This window comes from Acipenser ruthenus, chromosome 5 (assembly GCF_902713425.1).
Source record: "Acipenser ruthenus chromosome 5, fAciRut3.2 maternal haplotype, whole genome shotgun sequence".
Lineage (NCBI taxonomy): Eukaryota > Metazoa > Chordata > Actinopteri > Acipenseriformes > Acipenseridae > Acipenser > Acipenser ruthenus.
The window spans coordinates 45,830,041-45,848,989 of NC_081193.1; the positions used below are offsets into that span (position 1 = coordinate 45,830,041).

The window sequence follows — 18,949 nt, forward strand, 5'->3', positions numbered from 1 at the left end:
TTATTATTATTTATTTCTTAGCAGACGCCCTTATCCAGGGCGACTTACAATTGTTACAAGATATCACATTATTTTTACATACAATTACATTATTTTTACATACAATTACCCATTTGTACAGTTGGGTTTTTACTGGAGCAATCTAGGTAAAGTACCTTGCTCAAGGGTACAGCAGCAGTGTCCCCCACCGGGGATTGAACCCACGACCCTCCAGTCAGGAGTCCACAGCCCTAACCACTACTCCACACTGCTGCCCTATAGTATTAATGCCCACTATAGCTGGAAGATGATTGGCTGATAATACTGACTCGTTTTCTAATTTTAGTTTTGTAAATTAAGAAGTTTTGGCTGTATGTTTGCAAACTGTAACTTTCCCATGGGCTGTTTGATAAGGGAATACATACAAGGTCATAAACCGAAATACATGTTAGAAATTGGTTCCAAAATTACTGTTGCTTGAAAAATAGCATTGTAAAATGGTTTTGATATTAACCCTTTTGTATAAGAACCTCGCTAAAAATGGAAACATAAAAGCGAATACATTTAAATGTGCAAATTGTGTAAAATCTGAAACTAATTTTAACAACATACATATACTAACATAAATGTGTGAGACACAGAACAGGATAGTGTTGCTTAAGATTAGACAGCCAGTTATGTCAGTCTATTCTTTCATGATGATCAAGACCTATTAAAAGCATAATAATCTAAGGCCTTACATTATATGATACCTTTTAAATTGTTAAACATGTATATCTCTATACAAATCATATACAAAAACAACCCAAGTCTACATTTTGTGTGTAAAGTTAAATAATAGAAACAGCCAAAACAATCTAAACAAAACATACTGATTGTATTTTAAAAAGCTGGAAGTGAGTTCATGTGCTAAAAAAACCATCCTCTTAGAAGTATAGATCAGTTTCCGCTTGAAGCTATAGTTTACAATGGGATATTTATCTACAAAACAGGATGCAGGAGGTTAAGAGGATGCTATGCAAATCCTCACAATTCCCAGTTAATTGCATGAGCAGCTTTTTCTGCACTTAGTTAAGCAGTGCAGAACCCTTTACATCTTTACTCAAACTGTAATGATGTTGTATTTGATTATTCTTTTGCAGCTTTTGCTTTTGGGGATCAATGGTATAAAGGATACACAGATGGAAACTCTGTGCTCTAGCAGTGCCTGCTACACAGCACATCTCGACAGGGTTGATTTTGAAAGGGCTTTGCAGAATTGCAAAACTAACGGAGGAAATTTGGCAACGGTAAAGAACAGTGAAGAGGCTTCAGAGCTGCAGTCACTCCTGTCTAGAATCAGCGCTGAACAGTCAACTGACAACCTTCAATTCTGGATCGGGCTTCATCTCAGAAAGGGAGACTGTATTCATGCCCTTACACCACTGAAAGGTTTTGCTTGGTTATCGGTAGATGAAGTCGCACATTATTCTAACTGGAAAGAAGAACCGATGACCACATGCACAGCACAGAGGTGTGTGTCTCTACAATATAACCCATCCTCTGCAAACAGTGACAACTTCAAGTGGTCTGATAGGACATGCACGAAGGATGCAGATGGGTATCTTTGCAAGTTTAATTTCAAAGGAATGTGTAAAGCTATACATCTTGCGGGACCTGGGGAGCTTTTCTACACAACCCCATTTGTCACCAAGCCCTTAAATTCCAGTACTGCATTTTTACCCCGGGTACCACACGGTACTTTTGCAAGTGTGTACTGTAAAGAAGAAAAGTATTTGTATGGTATCTGCACCATAAACAAGGATGGGTTATTTGGCTGGACGATTTCTGGCCCATTTTGTGACTCTCACAAGTTGGGCTGCAGCTTCAGAAACGGGGGATGCGATCACATCTGTGTTGACGAAGGTGCTGGAAGGCATCGCTGTGAATGCAATGATGGATACCAGCTCGGGGAAGATGAACTGTCCTGTATAATCAGGGATTATTGCCAACCTTTACCATGCGAATACCAGTGTATTGCCCATTTTAAAGGATTTGAATGCAAATGTCCTTCTGGGTTTGAACTCACTGATAACCAAAAGAACTGCACTGACATCGATGAATGTTTAAACAAACCCTGTGATCACAAGTGCATAAATGCACATGGGAGTTTCATCTGCCAGTGCACAAAAGGATATGAATTAGTCAGCGGGAGGTGTCATGATGTAGACGAGTGCATTCAGTCTATGTGCTCTCAGGGCTGCCTAAACTCACCCGGTTCATTCTCCTGTTACTGTACTGAGGGATACATATTGGCAGAGAATGGACAATCCTGTGTTGATATTGATGAGTGTCAAGGCTATACTAACCCTTGTGAAGAGATCTGCAAAAACAGTCCTGGTAGCTTTAAGTGTTCCTGCAAGGAAAAATTCACAATGGCACCAGATGGAGTCTCTTGCATTCCAGAACAGAATCTGGAAGCCACGACAATAGCAGCTGGAGAAAGGAATAGAGCTGTGAATATACCTAATAATAAGGATAATCTCGAGACAGTGACTCTAGCACCAACATTTACTTCTGGTGGTATTTCTAAAAAAATAAATAAAATTGAACTAACACGTACCACAGATCAACACTTGCAAATCTCCACAACCGCAACAGTTAAAAACTATCCTCCTAATGAAGACCACCATGACTTACCCAGTGAATCTGGGAATCGGGTACACCTGGTTAATGGTGCTGACAAATCATTGATGCTGACTTCTGTGCTGGGACCCGTTGTCATCGTATTACTTTTAATTGCAGCAGGCACCTCCTTGGTACTGGCGTAGCAAAGCACTTAAAAAAGATGCAAATAAGCGAAGAAAATACCACAGACAACTACTGCTGGATGTCATCTGGAAATAATACAAAAACCAGACAGACTAAGGACTATACAACAGAACATGTATAATACTTTTGGCATTAACTGTAGTTTTTAGGCACTAACTAGTTTTAAAAGAAGCCAATATGTTGTAGCATACAAGTGATTATTATTACAGGTAAAAAAATATATATATTTGGACACATTGGCAAGCATTGGCAAAATGCCCACAAAACGCATGCAATAGCTTACTACTAAATTGTGCAGCATTAAAATGTTAAAGCCTGTGTTCTTCCAAAATACAGTACAGCACTGCAAAAAAAAAAAAAAAAATCTGAAATAAAATTTAAAAAAATAATAATAAAACACTTTTGGGGCTTTTTTGTTATTTATACCATGTACCTAATGTTGTTCCTGCAGAAAAGATCATACTGCATTTACTGTACGTAGCCTTACATAAGGTAACATTGTAATGTAATGTATTATTATTTTATTTCTTAGCAGACGCCCTTATCCAGGCCGACTTACAATTGTTACAAGATATCACATTATTTTTACATACAATTACATAATTTTTTTACATACAATTACCCATTCATACAGTTGGGTTTTTACTGAAGCAATCTAGGTAAAGTGCCTTGCTCAAGGGTACAGCAGCGTCCCCCCACCTGGGATTGAACCCATGACCCTCTGGTCAAGAGTCCAGAGCCCTAACCACTACTCCACACTTCTGCCAATCAGGGTCTATGATCCAGATCTATACATTGCATTTATGAATGCTGAAATATTTGTGGTTACAGCAGACCTCTTATTTCCTGATTTGTATTGGTATGAACATTTTCGCATTTAATTTTGACCTATTTTTTACTTCGATGCTTTTAGAAAGATTTATTATTTTGTTGTTATAAAATCTAAAACAATGTTTCCATATCCTGCCTTTGTGGGTTTGATAAAAAAAAAATAGCTCTCATGTGCAATTACTGAACTCTGTAAACAGGACACTGCAGTTGAAAGCTATTGTGGCCCTTAACAATCAATTTACAAACGACGGTAATGAAGACAAAAGAGCCATGTGTTACTGCATATGCCTGTTCTAATTAAGAGGACATGTGTACTGTGTACCTTGGAGAAAATGTTTATTGGCATAGAGATGGTTTAAACGTTTTTTCTGTATGTCATCTCAGTTTCGCTTATAGCTAGTAAACCCAATTGTGATGGAACTAAGGACCTACTATAGCACAAGGCACTAAATGTAGCATAATATCAGGGTATAGAGAGGTTGTCTGTCCTTCGGACTGTCTGTCACACTTACATTTTTAAATATATATGGTTAGGGCTCTGGCCTCTTGACCGGAGGGTCGTGGGTTCAATCCCAGGTATGGGACACTGCTGTTGTACCCTTGAGCAAGGTACTTTACCTAGATTGCTCCAGTAAAAACCCAACTGTATAAATGGGTAATTGTATGTAAAAATAATGTGGTATCTTGTAACAATTGTAAGTCACCCTGGATAAGGGTGTCTGATAAGAAATTAATTATATATATATATATATATATATATATATATATATATATATAGGTAGTGGACAAAAAAATGTAAACACCTGGGTAAATGAGGGACACCAAGTATATTGAAAGCAAGGTCTTCCACACAGGTGTGGCTCATGCGTTAATTAAGCAAATAACATCCCAGCATGCTTAGGGTCATGTATAAAAATGCTGGACAGGCCTGGTTGCCTATAATTATGGCTAGCATGGCTGCAAGAGGAGACCTCAGTGACTTTGAAATAGGGTTGATTGTTGGGGCGCATTTGGCAGGAGCTTTAGTGACCAAGACAGCTCAACTTGCTGATGTTTCACGATCAACGGTGTCTAAAGTGATGTCGACATGGAACTCAGAGGGAAAGACATCATCAGCAAAGGGCAACAGTGGGCGGAAGCACATACTCCAGGATTGTGATATCCATTCATTAATTCTAAGTGCAAGGCAAAACAGGCAAGCAACTGCAGCTCAATTGACTGCAAATTTCAACCTGGGGCGCGAGCAGCCAGTTTCATCAAAAACGGTCCGCCGGGAACAGTCCACTACCTGTATATATATATATATATATATATATATATATATATATATATATATATATAGCTTAAGCTAGGTTGCTGTGCAGTTATCAAGGTTACTTGCTAAAGATTATTGTTTTAAATGTAATGGAGGGTAACAAGAGAAATGGATCTAAGTAATAACTTAACTGAACATATACAGTTCTTTGGTTATCTAAATTTCCTTTTAAAAGGGTTGTATTTAAGATGTATTAGTGGGGCAGGATTACAATTTTCACAGTAAGAAAAAATAAGATAAAATAGTTCTGCCAGAGTGCTTTATTGTTCAGAGTTGGAGCTTTCAATAAGCCAGTTTACATGTTGGTTTGTTTCACTTGAATGGACAATGCGTGTGAAACTCAGCAGGGAAAGTTCATGAAAATGTCCCAAAAAACTGTCTTAGTATTTTACCACACGTCTCAATTTCTTGTGAGATTCCAGGAAATGCTTGTGAAATCAACACCCACTTACACATGTAAACATGGCTGGGTGGTCCAGTGGTCTCACCTCAGCCACTGACTCATTGTGTGACCCTGAGCAAGTCACTTAACCTCCTTTTGCTCCGTCTTTCGGGTGAGACGTAATTGTAAGTGACTCTGCAGCTGAAGCACAGTTCTCACACCCTAGTCTCTGTAAGTTGTCTTGGATAAAGGAATCTGCTAAATAAACAAATAACAATAACACATGAGTTTCTCTTGAAAATGTTAATTAGTGCGTTCAAGTCCTTTTCCTAAAGCTGCTAGAAGTCACTTGGGTATACATAAGTTACCATGGTCCAAAGATGGCAGCAGGGAAATTAATGTTTTGTTTGCAGTATTTCCTTTATCAGATTGATGTTGCAGATACCCAGTTTTGTCTCCATCTTCCCTAGAACTTTGCATAATGCTAATCATACACAGATCTAAATGTGTTTGTAAAGTAGCATACAGATTGTATTCACCAAGTTTCTGTTTAAAACTATTACTAAAAATGTTTGATAAACTGCATCGTGGGCTTGTGAATTCAGGTGGTTACAGCTACTGTACAGTACTTCAGAATACAGTTGCAATAGCTTTCCAAACAACTGTCAAAACGTCTTTATTGTAAAGTACTATTAAGTACTATGTTTAAATGTGTATAACTATACTCCAATGCAATTCTCCTAGTTACTTCTGAGCAAAACCTGTGTCCATCCTCCACTTCCGTTGGAGCGATGAAGAGGCTTGGGTGTTAATATCCATAAGGCTGTGTGGTCCAGTGGTTAAAGAAAAGGGCTTGTAACCTGGAGGTCCCACCTCAGCCACTGACTCATTGTGTGACCCTGAGCAAGTCACTTAACCTCCTTGTGCTCCATCTTTCAGGTGAGAGGTAATTGTAAGTGACTCTGCAGCTGATGCATATTTCACACACCCAAGTCTCTGTAAGTCGCCTTGGATAAAGGCGTCTGCTAAATAAACAAATTATAATAATAATAAAGGAAGAGGATATGATGAGGCAGCTTGATAGAATGCACCACACGAACATTGTTTAACCCACTCTCAAAATAAAATGTGGTGTGGAATTTTCGCGACATATTTCTTGGGAATCAACAATACTACTCAATATTCCAATTCTTTACAGATGAAGGATAATTGTCTTACCAGTTAAGAAATATAGCATTTTCCAACAGTATTTCAGTTATGTTAAAATATTTACAAGCAATCGATAAGCCTAAATAATTATTTGAATAGTTTTTTTATTTGGTGTTTTTTTCCCCCTATTTTATCGCGTTTATTTAAGTGACAAATATTTTTTTTATATATATATATATATATATATATATATATATATATATATATATATATATATATATATATATATATATATATATATATTATTATATATATATATATATATATATATATATATATATATATATATATACATATAATGGGTCAATTAATGTAAATACAGACGAGAAAATGTACCATTTCTGCTTTGCATCTGAAATGCATTGAATCCTACTAATTTGCAGTGAGCCCAAATTAACTGTTATTAATATTAGTTAAAAAAAATACTTGAATGGGGCTGCTTTAGGACACAAGACTTTCTGTCCAACCGCCCCTTTTTGAAGATAAATGTAGTTTTCCTTTTTAATAAAAAGAACATCGTTTTCGGATTTATAAGTAATTTGTACCTAATTTGTACCTACAGTACATTGCAGTCTACGTTCGTGTTCACATTGATCCTCAATCTCTAAAAGTTCTACGTTCAGGAAACCCCCCGTCTTCCGGATAAACACATGTATCAACACGAACTCACTAGCTCTCCTTACTACGCTTTCTCTGACGAGGTTGAGGTCTCTGACTTATCTTTTTATGTTGTAATACAATGAGTAAAAATGCTTTCTTTTTCAAATGCATATTGCACTGTAGCGTTAGTCTAGGGTGAAATTAAAACATTCCATTTTGAAAGACTCGTGACGTGACATTTATTTCTTAACATTTTGGTTAACAGTTTGACTGTAGTAAATTGTGTGACTGCGTCCACAATACCAGACTATTTTTAATTACTACTATTTTGTAAGTAATATGGTAGGCTTAATAACGAACTAGACTTTTTAGTTGTAATTTCATAATTTCCAGTTACATATTTTACTCACTCTTTTTTGGGGGGTGGGGGTATACCTGATACGAAACATACCGTTGAAGTAAACAATGTTTTGTCATTTTTAATGAAAGGGAGGGGGGGACACCCAGGACCCCCTGGATGTGCCCATGTTTTGTATAGGATAGTTAAGATAGTTTGCTTCACATATCAATCAATTTCACGACGATGCCCACCTTTTACCGCTAGTCAAATGTAGATTTCATTGGTATTGATGAACATATGGTGATAATAATAATAAAGCACTACAGTACAATTTGCACTGTCTCGATAATAAAAGCAAGCAAGCGTTTCTGCTGTGCCAATGAAATGTATATGGGTTTATGTACTGTATAAAATCAATACATATATTTTTGTATAACGCTTTACAGGTATGTCACGAAAGTGTTTGACAGTTGGGAATTCCTAAACCACAGAAAGAAAAAAGCGAAACAAAAAGAAAAGAAACAGTGCCCCCTAGTCGTTTATTTAAAACACACACGATTCAGTAAGTTAAATTTTGGATATGGCACAGGTATTCCATACGTAAAACAATACTAAAAAATAAGTAAAATATAATTGTGGGATACATCAGCTTAATTTTGCTTAATTAAAATCTGCATTACAGTGTATATAAGGCGTAGACCTCCTTTTTAAAGTTTATGATATATAATGTATTATATAAGAACATAAGAAAGTTTACAAAGTTTACAGAATCTCATCAAGCAGCTTCTTGAAGGATCCCAAGGTGTCAGCTTCAACATCATTACTGGGGAGTTGGTTCCAGACCCTCACGTGATCAATGCTACATATTTGTGTTTGGAGAAGTCTTTATTTATTTATTTATTTATTTATTTATTTTAAAGGGAATGACCATAACAAGTAATTGCTAGAAATGTATGTCTAAAGTATATTACTATTAGTATGAAACGTACAAAAATCTCATTAATAAATAAATTACTAAATAAATAAATAAAACGAAGCACGTATGTACATGCACACAACAGAAAAAAAGTGTATCAATTGATTATTTTGTTTTCTGTAAGTAAAATGAGCTTTCGTATGATGTAATGTTGTATACATAAATTAATATACTTTTTTGATTATACTTTTTTATACATGTAAGTTATATTTTTTAAAAAAATAGCTTGAAGGATTTCATCAAATAATACTATCAGTAAAATCATTTAATTACAAAATTACGCAACCGAATCGTAGGCAAAATGTTTTGGTTATGGAGTAGTTAATTGTTTGGCCAGCGAGAAATCTGGGAACACTGCCCTGCCCCAAAAGGAACTTCCTTCCTTTCTCTGATCAGAAACCCGATCTCTTATAAAGCTGGAGCACTTTTGACTTGAAATAGATTGAAACCGTCGCAAATTAAGGATATTTTAAAACGACATCTGCAAAGAAGAATTTAAAAAGATATATTATTAAAATAGTAGTTTGAATAAACGTTGTCTCGCAGAATGTTCAAGGAATGGGTTACGGTTATTTCTGCTGTTATTCAACTTTTGTTATTACAAGTAACAGGACAGTCACCGAAAAGCGGCTTGTGCATTGGGAATGATTGCTATACCATACACGAGGACTCCAAGACGTTTCAAAATGCAAATGATGCGTGCAACAAGCAACAAGGGCATTTAATGACAGTGCGATCAACAGTGGCTAACGATGTAATTTCTATCCTGATTCCTAACAAACAAGGAGATTTCTGGATTGGCTTGGAGCTTCGTAAAGGGCAATGCACGAACTATGATACAACACTAAGAGGGTACGAGTGGGTAACAGGAGATGAAAGCACAAATTTTTCAAATTGGAAAGGCAATGATTCCGCATGCACCCAGCAGTGTGTTTCAGTTTCCAGTGATCTAAACTGGGAAGAAAGATCATGTCAGGATAAGGTGGCAGGATTTTTGTGTGAATACAATTTCAATAAAACATGTGACGCACTACCTCCAGATACGGACCGCTCGATTCTATACAGCACACCACTGGGCTTTCAGGGATTTGACCTTCTATCACTTCCACCGGGAAGTACCGCAACCTGTTCACCCTCTGGTTTCAAGGCGTATTGTTCCAGTAAAGGTAATGGCAGTGCTGAATGGGCCGAGGGTCCTTGGGATTGCCAAACTAATAATGGTGGCTGTGAACATCAATGCCAAATGAACAACAATCAGCCCCAGTGCCTCTGTCCACCAGGCCGTGAGCTAAAAGATAATAAGATGAGTTGCACGAAAATAGATGCATGCAGCATTACAACTTGCGAGCATCTGTGTGTCCCTCATGAAGGCAGTTACATCTGTATGTGTAAAGACGGATATGAGCTGGATCTGGATGGCAAGCAATGCAGAGACATTGATGACTGTAAAATGGGGCACAATCTTTGTGACCAGGACCGGGTGTGTGTGAACACACCTGGAAGTTTCGAATGTAAGTGCAAATCTGGGTTTGCTGATGTGAATGGGAAATGTGAAGATGTTAATGAATGTCAGTTAGGACCCTGTGAGCATGACTGTAAAAATGTACTGGGGAGCTACCAGTGTTCATGCTTTAAAGGGTACATTAAAGACTCTGCAGACCATCACAAATGTAAAAAGCTTTGTTATGCTTCTGAATGTACTGCAGAATGTGATCCAAATAAAACCTGGCACTGTACATGTCCAGATGGATTTGTATTGGACACCAGGGAACATTTATTTGTATGTGTTGACTTAAACGAATGCGAGACAGGGACCTACTGTGATCAGCTGTGCAATAACTCATTTGGAAGTTATACGTGTTATTGCCGCGAAGGACACTCTCTTCACAGTGATGGGCATTCTTGTATTTCTGAAGATATTGAAGAAGGTTCCAGCACCACAAGCGTTACTCCAGTCATTAGTGTTTTTGCTACCCCCACTTCAAACTATACTGTAGAGGGGGAAACTATTTTAACACCCGGAGCTCTTCTCGGAATCATCATTTGTATCGTGGTGATGATTTTGGTCCTAGTTTTCCTTGTGCACCACGTTCTTAAACAGCGTGTAAAATGGGATGCCTCGTCAGACTTTAAAAGCATAGGCGCAGAACGAGAAGTCTGCCTTCAACAGGTGACCACAGAGAAATACATAAAAACATCTTCGTTTGTTAAGAGAAATTTAAAAACAGAGACATGAACGTTTTATTACCAGTTAACAAAACGGAACCTGCCATTTCTTAAAAGGTGTATGGCCAGCTGTAGCCTACTCGAAACCTTAACTGTCATAAACATATTTAGAATTAAAAAAAAAAAAAAAAAAACGCGTTCAAAATGAAATGGAATGCACGGCAAAATGCAAAAAGGGTATTGGTTGTAAAAAGTTATTATTTAATTGAAAAGCTATTATCCCATGTAATTAAGACGTATTTGAGTTTACTTGCATGGTAAAACTTTTTTTTTTGCTGACCTATATATTATTTGAGTTGCAGCATTACTAAACTTTCTATGGGCAAAGACTGAAGGTAACCAGTATTTGGTCACGCTCTCAAATAACATTATAATACCGTACCACAGTTTTATGTGGCAGGAAGAAGTTATCTTGCTCTTATACCATCACGGTAAAAAAAAAAAAAAAATTAAAGAATTAAACACAATCTTATACACCAAGTTTTTTGAACACCTAATTCCTAAAAATGTATAACATGCATTTATTTTGCTATCAACAGTCGGAAACATTGAATTGCGATGAATAAGATGTGACTAAGCATTTAACTTTTGGTTTTACAGTGATGTACTTAAACCGTCACAACATAGCATTTAAATATTGTGTCAGGTTAACATAATTTTCTGAGTGATTTTCATCCCTAAATTGCATTATTTTGGAACGCGTGGTTGTGTGGTCATAAAACTATTGGATTCTGTAAAACTGCATAAATGTAATTTAAATATGTAAATGTTAATTTGACATTTTGTTTTATGTTCTGATATTTACTTTAATAAAAAAGTAGATTATTGTTACACTACTTTATTTTTTTTTAACAATGTTATATAAATTGCAGTGCTTCAATTTATTTTTTTGTGCACAGATTATTGGGGAACAGTGGTCAAAAACAAATAGTAGTTTTGCTATGCCAAGAGTATTCAAAATGTTTAATCGTGATTACATGTAAATACCATGTCTAAAAGGTAAAGATTATTTATTTATAATGAGCATATTTTCATTTTTCTGTTTTTTTTTTAAAATAAAATATATATTCTAATTAATTTCAATATGAATTTGTATACAATGTTTAAATTAATGTGGGTGCTCTCTGGATAGTGATTTTTCATTTTGCAACATGTATTTAACATAATTTTAAACTATAATATTCAGTAGCCTTAAAAGAAGCACACCTTGTGCTCATTATATACTAATTTGTGTCAACTGAATAATCTGTCAAGTTTAAGGGCTGTTGTGAGTTTTTATCTTCATTGGATACTTTTCTAATTTGCTAATGTTATGATACACAGTAGATTTTAGGTTTAAAATATATCCTTTAAATTGAATGATGCTACAGTCAAGCATCGAGCAAAAGGTCCACCATACATTGTAAACCAAATGTTTAAAATGCAACTTATTTTAAGCATACATTTTAAACACATAAAACGTCAATGTTATTTTACGGTCAAAAGACTGGCAGCCGAGCTGACAGTCCTTTTACTGTCAAATTAGGTTCAGAACCATATGGTCTCTTCTGTTACATTTACATCAAATCAAATTAAAATTTGACTGGGATTTACCATAAAATAACTGTGTTATTCTGTATTTTGAGCGTTTTCTACAAAGAAATACTTTTAAATAATGGTTAATCCACATAAAATAATTGTTTTATCATGTATTTCACTTTTTTTTTTACTGTAATTTGACACAGAAATACTTTAAAATAAATGGTTTATCCACATAAAACAAAATATTTTGTTTTTTACATTACTTGGAATGTCTGTGGAGTTCAATGTTTTAAACCCATAATTAGTATTAGTAGTATTTGTTTATTTAGCAGACGCCTTTATCAAAGACGACTTACAGAGACTAGGTGTGTGAACTATGCATCAGCTGCAGAGTCACTTACAATTATGTCTAACCTGAAAGACGGAGCACAAGGAGGTTAAGTGACTTGCTCAGGGTCACACAATGAGTCAGTAGTTGAGGTGGGATTTGAACTGGGGACCTCCTGGTTTTACACCGGCCCCCTAACCCAGCGTCACTGTGTTTCTTCTATAAGGACAGCCTGAGGGAATAGCAAAGCGTTTATTTTATAGGTCAAGCAACCCCCTAAGGCCCGCCCCCCAACCACTCAGACAGGAGAGACAACACACCCTCACCCAACCTCTCCGTGTCACTGCCATGATTGACAACCTCCCCCTGCTGGATCATGCCTGCGTCAGATAGCCAGCACAGACCTTGTCCTGTTACATTCCTTCTTTAATTAGTTTTGTTACATCTTAGCTTACATAATAATTAGTACACAAATATTTAAATAAATGCGCTCTGATCATACCGTAGCAATCCCCTTCCTGCTGTATTTCTCCCTCCTACCCGTGGCGTATGGCTATCACAGCTCAAAGTATGCTCCTGAGCTATTGTTAACAAAGGGAACGTTTTGACGCCCTGACCAGCTCTGACCTGACGTTGTTTCTTTCTTTTTTTTATAAATAATAATATAATAATACTAATATTAAAAAAAATAAAGCACATACACTGTATTTTTAAACTGAATAGTTTTTATAAAGTTTTGATTACGAACTTCAGTTTGATAGGATACATTAAATATCTGCTACACTTCACTGGTTCTGGTCAGGGCGCAAAACTACCCATTATGTGGATTATATTATAACAAGTACATGTGAGTTTACTATTCTAGAAAAAATGTGAGACCAGAAGTGTTTTTTACATTTGAAAATATTAAAAATATTAATTCTTCTTCTTCTTATAATAATAATAATAATAATAATAATAATAATAATTTTCAGTGTAGCTCAAATTAATTTTGGGTGTGTTTAGGGCCTTCACCAGAACAGAACCAGTGATGTGTTGCAGGTTTATAATATATCAAATTGAAGTTCTTAATAATAATAATAATAATAATAAAAAACATATACAACTATTCACTTTAAAAAGACAGTTGATGTGTTTAAAACACTTTTTTTATTTACTAAATAAATAAATAAATAAATGAAGACCAGGTCAGCTGGTCAGGGCCTGGTCGGTAGTTACCCTTCAAAGGAAAAGTAAAAATAAAGGTTTAAAAAGTATTTATTTGATCTGTACTTTACCATTAATTTAAAAAAATACCATCTTTTTGCAGTCAGATTTCTTTTTTAACTGTTTCACATTAAATTCAGGGGATATGGCAGTGTTTTGAAAAATGGTTCTGTACATTAAAATGTAAGTATTTTTTATTATTATTTTTATGCCATTTTTCACGTTATTTAATGTTTTTTAACCATACAGTAAAATATGTTTAACATTTTTAGTGTATATTACACTTTAAATGTTTTTTAATGCAAATATTTGTAGTGAAAGGTTAAAATTCAGTGAAATGTGACCTTTAACCCCACAAACAATACAAAAACCTCAATAAAAAACTGATTTATTTTTTCATGCAAACATAATTTACTGACATTTTTGTAATGCTAAATAATGCTTTTCCTTTTCCCATGATGAAACTGTTTTACATGTGTCTCCATTTTTGCATGCTAATTAGCATGATGATATTGTAGCGTTTTCGCGCAGTGCACAGGATAGACAAAGACAACACGCCGTTTTCAAGTTCAAGGCTTTTATTTATGAACTTCTTTAAGAGCCCACTGCTCCAGCCACTTGCTCAGCACCGACCCAATGAGCGTGCAACGACCAGTTTTATAGCTGAGCCCCGCCCCTTTATGTTAATCGGGTGCCAGAGCGAACAGCTACCCCATTGGTCCCCAGCCGCACACCAGGACCAATGGGCACACACAACAAACAGCCTATGACAGGGGCAGCTCGCACAGCCAGACAGAGCGAACCCGCAGCTACAGGTAATACAGACGGGGGGGAGAGGAACACAATACAGCGGCATTAACAGACAATAGAAACAAGAGGGAATACAGTACACAAACACAATACACGGATCGTTACACTACCCCCACCTTAGCCTTTTTGCCCCCAAAAAGTTCACAAGGCTCCATACAGCTTATGACTGAGATCGGCCACCTCCACCCCTGAAACACAGACCCCCTCCCCGCATGTCCGGTTTTCCATCCAGGGCCTTTGGTGGGTGAGCCGACGGGCCGTGCTGTGCGGAAGGCAATCTGCTATTCCCTGCTGAGCTGAGTGACTCTCGGTACCCCAGTATCAGGAGCTCGCTCTCAGGCCACAAGTGTTCTCCCACAGGCGGCAGCGGTTCTCTTTGCTCCTGTCCCTTGGTCACGCCCTTTGCAGGAGCCCTTAAAAGGACTGGCGCTTTCAGCGGTAGCTCTCTTAAGGCAGGTAGCAGTGGTGCTTTCTCAGGCGGCGGCGGCGGCCCTGGCTCTCTCGCAGGCGGCGACGGCGGCGGCCCTGGCTCTCTCGCAGGCGGCGGCGGCGGCGGCCCTGGCTCTCTCGCAGGCGGCGGCCCTGGCTCTCTCGCAGGCGGCGGCGGCGGCCCTGGCTCTCTCGCAGGCGGCGGCGGCGGCCCTGGCTCTCTCTCACGCGGCGGCGGCGGCGGCCCTGGCTCTCTCGCAGGCGGCGGCGGCGGCCCTGGCTCTCTCGCAGGCGGCGGCGGCGGCCCTGGCTCTCTCGCAGGCGGCGGCGGCGGCCCTGGCTCTCTCTCACGCGGCGGCGGCGGCGGCCCTGGCTCTCTCGCAGGCGGCGGCGGCGGCCCTGGCTCTCTCTCACGCGGCGGCGGCGGCCCTGGCGCTCTCTCACGCGGCGGCGGCGGCGGCCCTGGCGCTCTCTCACGCGGCGGCGGCGGCGGCCCTGGCTCTCTCGCAGGCGGCGGCGGCGGCCCTGGCTCTCTCTCACGCGGCGGCGGCGGCCCTGGCGCTCTCTCACGCGGCGGCGGCGGCGGCCCTGGCGCTCTCTCACGCGGCGGCGGCGGCGGCCCTGGCGCTCTCTCACGCGGCGGCGGCGGCGGCCCTGGCTCTCTCGCAGGCGGCGGCGGCGGCCCTGGCTCTCTCTCACGCGGCGGCGGCGGCGGCCCTGGCTCTCTCGCAGGCGGCGGCGGCGGCCCTGGCGCTCTCTCACGCGGCGGCGGCGGCGGCCCTGGCGCTCTCTCACGCGGCGGCGGCGGCGGCGGCCCTGGCGCTCTCTCACGCGGCGGCGGCCCTGGCTCTCTCTCACGCGGCGGCGGCGGCGGCCCTGGCTCTCTCGCAGGCGGCGGCGGCGGCCCTGGCTCTCTCTCACGCGGCGGCGGCGGCCCTGGCGCTCTCTCACGCGGCGGCGGCGGCGGCCCTGGCGCTCTCTCACGCGGCGGCGGCGGCGGCGGCCCTGGCGCTCTCTCACGCGGCGGCGGCCCTGGCTCTCTCTCACGCGGCGGCGGCGGCGGCGGCCCTGGCGCTCTCTCACGCGGCGGCGGCGGCCCTGGCGCTCTCTCACGCGGCGGCGGCGGCGGCGGCGGCGGCCCTGGCTCTCTCTCACGCGGCGGCGGCCCTGGCTCTCTCTCACGCGGCGGCGTCGGCCCTGGCTCTCTCTCACGCGGCGGCGGCGGCCCTGGCTCTCTCTCACGCGGCGGCGGCGGCCCTGGCTCTCTCTCACGCGGCGGCGGCGGCGCTCTCTCGGGCGGCGGCGGCAGCGGCAGCGGTAGGCCCCCCATCTCCCACGCGGGAGATGATCTAGACTCCTTCGCTAGCCTCCTCGAACGACCACCCCTCCTCCGCTTTTGTTTTCGGGCAGGCAGTAGGTCCCCTTCGTCCTGGAAGGGGCAGCACGTCACCTGGTGCCCGAACTCCCCGCAGGCAAGGCACCAACCTCGCTCCTCCAAGTCACCGAGGAGATCCCCCAGTCCGCCGTCCCACCGGTTCTGTGACGGCCTGGAGTCGTACCACAGCCATTGGTCCATCTTTGTCTTCTCCTGTTTCTGCTCAACGCTGGATCACTCGTTGTACTGATCCCGCTTCTGACACCAGTGTAGCGTTTTCGCGCAGTGCACAGGATAGACAAAGACAACACGCCGTTTTCAAGTTCAAGGCTTTTATTTATGAACTTCTTTAAGAGCCCACTGCTCCAGCCACTTGCTCAGCACCGACCCAATGAGCGTGCAACGACCAGTTTTATAGCTGAGCCCCGCCCCTTTATGTTAATCGGGTGCCAGAGCGAACAGCTACCCCATTGGTCCCCAGCCGCACACCAGGACCAATGGGCACACACAACAAACAGCCTATGACAGGGGCAGCTCGCACAGCCAGACAGAGCGAACCCGCAGCTACAGGTAATACAGACGGGGGGGAGAGGAACACAATACAGCGGCATTAACAGACAATAGAAACAAGAGGGAATACAGTACACAAACACAATACACGGATCGTTACAATATTATACCTTGGTTCCTGCAAGCAGGGGCTTCTCACAGGTCGGACGCGACCCCAGGACCTCCCGCTTTGCAGCATAGGCGTAGGAAGATGTTTGACATTGGGGGGGCCAGATTTCAAAATTATTAAAAGAAAATCAAATTTAACCAAAAAAGTTGTGTCTTCTCTCATTTACACTGACAAACATACTGGCAATATCTGTCAGGCACATATATGAAACAGCATACAGTGGTTCAGGCGCTGTTGAGTCATGGTGGTCCTCAAGTAGGTCTTGATGCGTCTTAGAGTGCGTTTAATGCCAAAGCTAAACAAGGTTTGTTGCTCACCACCTCTGCCTCTTTGCTACTGGGCCATATTTCAGTTATCTGTAACAACATATGATGTATGAAATTATATAATTACCCACAGTTTATCAAATTTAATGATGTTTCAGGCATTCAATATTGAAATTAGTACAGAAAAAATGGAATGACAAATAAGAAAAATATGCTTACAGGTGCATAATAATTTTAATGCTTGAAAAACCCTGGAAGTCGCCATGGATAAGGTGCCATAATATTCATAATAATGATGACTTACTTAGCAAAGAAAAAACTAAGGAAATCTGCGGGGGACAGTTAGTACTTAAAACTGCTTTTGTCACACCGTATCTTATCTGCAGTGACAGTAACTTGATTAATAAATTAGGTTCATAATGTCTTCTGAAAAATATATATTATATTACGGTCATTTAAAATGAAACATTCTCAGAGCTATTTACTGTTCGTCTGCAAGGGGCTTACATGTAGGCTTATTCACATTAGTAGTCTAAATATTATCCTCTTAAGAAAAATAGTAAAATACATACCTTAGCTCTTCATTGAACTGTTGCCAGGCAACCATCTTCAAGATGACTTCCTTGCAATTGAAAAAAGGTGTGTTGTGATTTCCGGTCTCGTTACACTGCTCTCTTTTGTTGTTCTTAAGTTGTGCATCAACAAATTACTGTTATTTCCCTGGGACTAGCAAAATGTTAAAAAAAAAAAATTGTGAAGCCAATTTCTGTGGCGAAACAAACAGATTTCGTTTTCCTGTGATTATTGGGGGGGGGGGGCCAAAAGATAATATGGCCCCCCAAAACAAAATATTGGTTGGGCCTGGCCCCCCTTGGCCCCGCGATTCCTACGCTTATGTGTAGGATAGCGCTGATACCGCTTGCAGGATAAGATATCTTCATGTTTACATTGCGTCACCTACCAGCCCTGCCCCTTACCCCCGTGCATGCTACATTATGTTTAAATGTGATGTTTAGATTCAGTGTGACATTATAGAAATGTTGGAACAGAAAAACAAATGCCTGGTTCCATGGCCGTAACTAGCTATGAGGACACCGAGGGCGTGTCCTTGATTGTTTTTTTTGCATCATCAATGCTGATGCTTATGTAAAAATTCTGGTGTAACGGGGTGACTCATGTCACTTTATTTAGGCACTTTTTATTAACATTTTAATTAGTAGTAATCATGTTTTATCACTTTTGATTTAATGTTAGTTTGTTTTCATGTTATCACCTTGTTTTGAAGCACATTTATTTTGTATTGCACATTGCTTTTGTAGTTTAATCACAGATCCCACTGGCAAGTTGATGCACTCATGTTCTCAGCCCCCAAATTGGATAGTTTGAAGAAGCTGTTTTCTACGTGTGTTTAATAAAAGGTAAACGATTGTGGCATCTGTTAGTTTGTTATAATCTTTTGTTTATCAACAATTAAACCAAATTTCTGTTAAAATCTAAATGCATTTTTACAGTGTATATATTAGTTAAATGTATAATTAGTTGAATGTTTTGTTTTTTTCTAATTAGTGTGTTTTGCATTATATTATATGCAGTATGTAGTTTTTATGTGGATGAGTTTTCTTGAGTTTTCAAAATATAATAAATAGAAATATAATAAGAACATCAA

At 40.3% G+C, this 18,949-nt stretch overlaps 2 protein-coding genes and 1 long non-coding RNA gene across 3 annotated transcripts; 2 read left to right on the top strand and 1 right to left on the bottom strand.

Annotated features, from left to right (window-relative positions):
• Positions 1-1,030: 1,030 nt before the first annotated feature.
• On the top strand, positions 1,031-4,331 carry LOC117402742 (complement component C1q receptor-like). The gene has a single exon (XM_034004170.3). It carries the CDS (start codon positions 1,092-1,094, stop codon positions 2,787-2,789), a length of 1,698 nt encoding a protein of 565 aa, XP_033860061.3. The 5' UTR covers positions 1,031-1,091; the 3' UTR covers positions 2,790-4,331.
• Positions 4,332-8,830: 4,499 nt separating this feature from the next.
• Positions 8,831-12,433, top strand: LOC117402496 (thrombomodulin-like). Its single transcript, XM_034003708.3, has one exon. The coding sequence runs from the start codon at positions 8,991-8,993 to the stop codon at positions 10,677-10,679; it is 1,689 nt and encodes a 562-aa protein (XP_033859599.3). The 5' UTR covers positions 8,831-8,990; the 3' UTR covers positions 10,680-12,433.
• A 4,220-nt stretch (positions 12,434-16,653) lies between these two features.
• Positions 16,654-18,072, bottom strand: LOC131737217 (uncharacterized). The gene is made up of 2 exons (XR_009328801.1): positions 17,856-18,072; positions 16,654-17,373 (listed from the first exon to the last, which is right to left on the bottom strand). It is a non-coding gene; the product is annotated as an uncharacterized LOC131737217 (long non-coding RNA).
• Positions 18,073-18,949: the final 877 nt, after the last annotated feature.

Coding starts and splice junctions, on each gene's coding strand:
- LOC117402742 (XM_034004170.3), top strand. CDS start 1,092: ATGATGTTGTATTTGATTATTCTTTTGCAGCTTTTGCTTTTGGGGATC.
- LOC117402496 (XM_034003708.3), top strand. CDS start 8,991: ATGTTCAAGGAATGGGTTACGGTTATTTCTGCTGTTATTCAACTTTTG.